The sequence below is a fragment of the Gaeumannomyces tritici genome, assembly GCF_000145635.1.
Source record: "Gaeumannomyces tritici R3-111a-1 unplaced genomic scaffold supercont2.32, whole genome shotgun sequence".
NCBI lineage: Eukaryota > Fungi > Ascomycota > Sordariomycetes > Magnaporthales > Magnaporthaceae > Gaeumannomyces > Gaeumannomyces tritici.
The window spans coordinates 13,432-17,777 of NW_008804576.1; the positions used below are offsets into that span (position 1 = coordinate 13,432).

Genomic DNA, 4,346 nt, shown 5'->3' on the forward strand with positions numbered 1-4,346 from the left:
GGCAAATTTGTTGCGGGCGTTTAAAAAAAGGCCCGGCGAAAAACCAAAAAACAAAAAACCAAAAATCGAAAAAAAAAAGGATCGTTTTAAAGTAAAGGCTTTGTTAAAATACAAAAGGCCTTTACGGAAACGAAAATACTTGGTTAAATGGATAAGTTATAACAAATTGGAAAATTTGTAAATTTTAAAAAGAAATATTACGAAAAAAATTGTTTAAGCGTATAAAGCAAATTTATTGGAAACGAATTTATAGGATAGGGAAAATACCGGACTTTAACGGGTAAATACCCGGAAGGAACGGGGGTATTACAGGAAAGGAATAACAAAAGCCAAAAAAATAGCCCAAAGGAATGTTTTAACGTACCGAACCGGCTGGCCACCGAAAAGGAACGTAAAAAAACCCGTAAGCGGTTTGTAATAGCCGTAAAATATCGTGCTTTATAAACAAAAAGTTAAATGGGAACGGTATAATACGGGGAATGCCCCAAATTAATAATGCGATACATTTAAATCCCGAAAAACATGCAAAGTATAACATACTTCGGAAAGCCCGTAAAGGGCATGCTTGGCGCAATACGCTAAAGCAATTACCGCATTTTAAACGTACGTTATAATAAAAAATACCATTGCTTGCCCAAAAAGGAAATAAAAAAACCTCCAAATAATACGGCGGACGGGCTTAAGCGTTCGGGTAGCGGTAAATGCATATTAACGGTATTTAAACCCATTAAAGGGCGAAAAAAAAGCATTTTAAAATTATTTATTAAAGCATTAAAACCTAATTGGTAATTAAGGACATTAAAATTTCGCAATGTTATAAAAGCAATATAACGAAAGGAAATTATGGTTTTAATTGTAACAAATTAACGAAAAAAATTTAAAATTAACCATTTTTCGAAAAAAAATACCAATAATTAATTAGGAAAATATGTAAAAAAAATCGATTAAATGCCGTATTTAAAGGAACCAAAATTTCCGAAAACTACGTTTTTTTCGCTAGCGCTACAATCGTTGCCGCTAAAGTTATTGGCGCCGAAAGCGGTACTTCCCGGCGCTAATACGAACGTTGCACCTTTACGGGAAACCGCGCGGCTATAAGCCTGGGTATTTAAATGCGCCGCAATCGTAATAAAGCTAGCGGCAATATTATTAAAAAAAGCAATTATACCTTTTTCGAAACGCTTAAAAAACGCTTTTATTTCGTTAAAGGAATTACCGATGCTAGCCAAAGCTTAAGCTTGCCTTTTCGTTTAAACGGCAATAGCGTAAAGCTATTGGGAAATGTTTTAAATAGTTTTTAATATCGTAGCGCTAGCAATTTTGCGCTAAATGCGTTTTTAAATAACGGCTTAACGTTCGTAACGCGCAAATTGCTCGGCCGATATGGTATAAAAGGATTTGGCTTTTTGGATAGCTTTGCGGGCGCGAAATTAAACTTTGGTAAACTTTTCGAAAAGTTCCGGTATTGCTTTAAGCAATCGTTTGTAAACGGTATTTAAAATTTTGTAAAGGTTTTGGGCCATTTTTTAAAACCATTTAGGAAATTTAACGCAAATTTTATTGCTAACCACGTCCTTGCAATAAATACATTTAAAAAACCCCGTACAATTATCGAAGCATATCGGCATACAAGGGTTAACGGCATAATTTTAATATGCTTAATAACCAAAATAACGGTTACAAAATACCGTACGTTCCGTATAATTGTTTTTAAAAAGGGGCAAATAAATAAGGTTTTAATTATCGCTTTATTGGAAATCGATAACCTTTTGCAACGGAAGCGCGTTGCAAATATTTATATAAAATAAAAAAAAGCAATATCCGTTTTGGGGGCAAATTTATTAAAATTAAAAGCGTTGCGGCGGCGTTTGTCGCGCGCTTTACGCTTTTTTTTAGCGAAAATCTTTTTGCCGCGGCGGTTAAAGCCCGTTAGGGGGTTACCGGCAGGACGTTTGCGGGAGTCCTAAAAGGCTGCAAGCGCAAAAGGGCCCGATAAACCCGCGATATTTAAAAGGTTTACCAAAAGGTTACCGGCAAAGCAATCGTTGGGGATTTAAAAGATTAAAAATTCCGGCAAAACCGAATCCAAATTCGATTAAACCACGATAGCTAGGAAAAATACCGGGGGGTTGCTAAAAGGGGCCAGCGAGCCGGTTAGGACCGAAAAACCCGAAACAAATACTTAAAAAAATATTACCTTTTTTACGTAATTGGGTATAAAGGATAACATTTGCAGCTACCGGTTAAATCCAGGTATTTAAAAAAAGCAATTAAATACCGATTATTTACGGTTACGATCGTCGAAGTTATTAAAATGGTTGTTAAATGTACAAAAAGGAAAAAAAAGGGCTCGTAATTTCGAACGGGAAAAAAAGCTTTTTATATGCCGGTACGGACCCATTTTTCCGGATGTTACAAAGCTTTACAGCCGGTTTTTTTAAGCGTTGCCGGGCATTGGGGCGGCTTGGCGAAATACCGTAGGCTACCGGTTACTTACGGGGTCGTACGCGCGGTACAAACGGCTTAAAATAAGCCGTATCGGGAAGGGGCAATATGTTAAAAGCACGGGCGAAACCGCCCAATAAAAAGCAAGGAGCGTTAAATGCACGGGCGAAACCGCCCGGCAAAAAAAAAAAAAGGGGCGCTAGCAACCAGCCGGGCACGGACCCCCCGGGGATATGCCGGCGAGTTACCGGTATCGCGGCCAAAGCATAATAACAAAGCTAAAAAATAAAGTAAAGTTTAAATTGTACGAAAGCGTTTAAAGCGCGAAAAATTTAAAAAACCGACCCCGGGTGCCCGAAAGGGTACGAAGGAAGGGAAGGTTAAAAAAGGAACAATTTTTGTTAGCGATAGCACTTTTGGTAAAAGATTTACGGAAGCTTAACAAAAAAAACACCGTATTCGGCCCGTAACCCGGTAACCACCCGCCTTTGCACCGATTAACCCCTAACAAAATGCTAAAAGCTATTTAAACCTTTATACGATCCTTACCGTAACGTTCCCTTTCGTTTTCGAAAATAAATTCGTAATTGCTAATATAGTAAGCAATATTTTGCTAAATTGCCGATTTTTTAAGCATAAAAGGTTTAAAAGTAACTTTGCTTTACGTAAAACCCTTCCGTTGCTTAAAAGTATTTCTTTTATTTTTATTTAAACCTTTATGCGCATGCTTTAACCTTTTGTTTTAAATTTTTTAAATTAAACGGGCGCGTTTGCTTTGGGCTTTTAACGCGTTATTTATTTTTTGTAACTTTTTTACAAAAAGGTTTTCGAAATTGTTAAAAATTTGCGGGGTTTTTTTAATATTTTGTTCCGGTAGCTTAACGGCCCTTTCCAACGTGCTCGACGTAGCGTCGGGCGTTATTATAAGCGATGCAAAATCGCAAATGCCCTTTTTAAATTTGTTCGATCCCTTTCGGTAATTACCCGGGCCTATTCCTTAAATAAAAAAGGTATAAAAAAAGGAATAATATGTTAAAAATTAATCGGTGCAAAAACGGGTAATTACCGGGTTACGGGCCGAATACGGTATTTTTTTTATCAAACTTCCGTAAATTTCTTACCAAAAGTATTATCGCTAATAAAAATTGTTTTTTTTTAACCTTCCCTTTTTTCGTACCCTTTTGGGCACCCGGGGTCGGTTTTTTAAATCCTTTGCGCTTTAAGCGCTTTCGTGCAATTTAAACTTTACCTTATTTTTTAGCTTCGCCATTATGCTTTGGCCGCAATACCGGTAATTTGCCGGCATATCCCCGGGGGGTTCGTGCCCGGCTGGCTGCTAGCGCCCCCTTTTTCCTTTTTTGCCGGGCGGTTTCGCCCGTACATTTAACGCTCCCCGCTTTTTACCGGGCGGTTTCGCCCGTGCTCCTAACATATATTAAATCGGAACAAGCTATTTATAAACGGGTTTTAAACAACCTTTGCCGGACATTTAAAGGTTGCAAAAAAGCTATTAACAATATACCACTTTTAAACCAACGGGCAAACGGAACGAACAAACCAAGCAATAAAGCATTATTTCCGGTGCTTTTGCTGCAAAAAGCAAAACGATTGGGCGTTATTGTTGCATTTGGCAACGTAAATGCACAATACGAGCGTGCATTTGGGGTTGCAAAAAACCCCGGCGTTTTTATTAATAAAGTTTTACTTACAAAAGTTTTATAATTTTCGGGTAATTAAAAAAAAACCTTTGGCAATGGCCAAAATTAAAGCGGGGGCTTTGGAAACAATTAGGAAGCAAGCCAAAAAATTGCTAAAAAAAGCGAATAATACGTACAAAAAGTATTATAATAAAAGCAAAACCCCGGTGCTTTTCGGGGTAAGCAATTGGGTATTGCTAAATA

The 4,346-nt window shown here is 37.5% G+C and overlaps 1 protein-coding gene across 1 annotated transcript; it reads left to right on the forward strand.

Moving 5' to 3' along the window:
- Nucleotides 1-1,502: 1,502 nt before the first annotated feature.
- On the forward strand, nucleotides 1,503-1,808 carry GGTG_13677 (hypothetical protein; the record flags this gene model as incomplete). The annotated part of the gene is made up of 1 exon (XM_009231594.1): nucleotides 1,503-1,808. A coding segment is annotated over one exon (306 nt), but the record flags the coding sequence as incomplete, so codon positions are not given.
- Nucleotides 1,809-4,346: the final 2,538 nt, after the last annotated feature.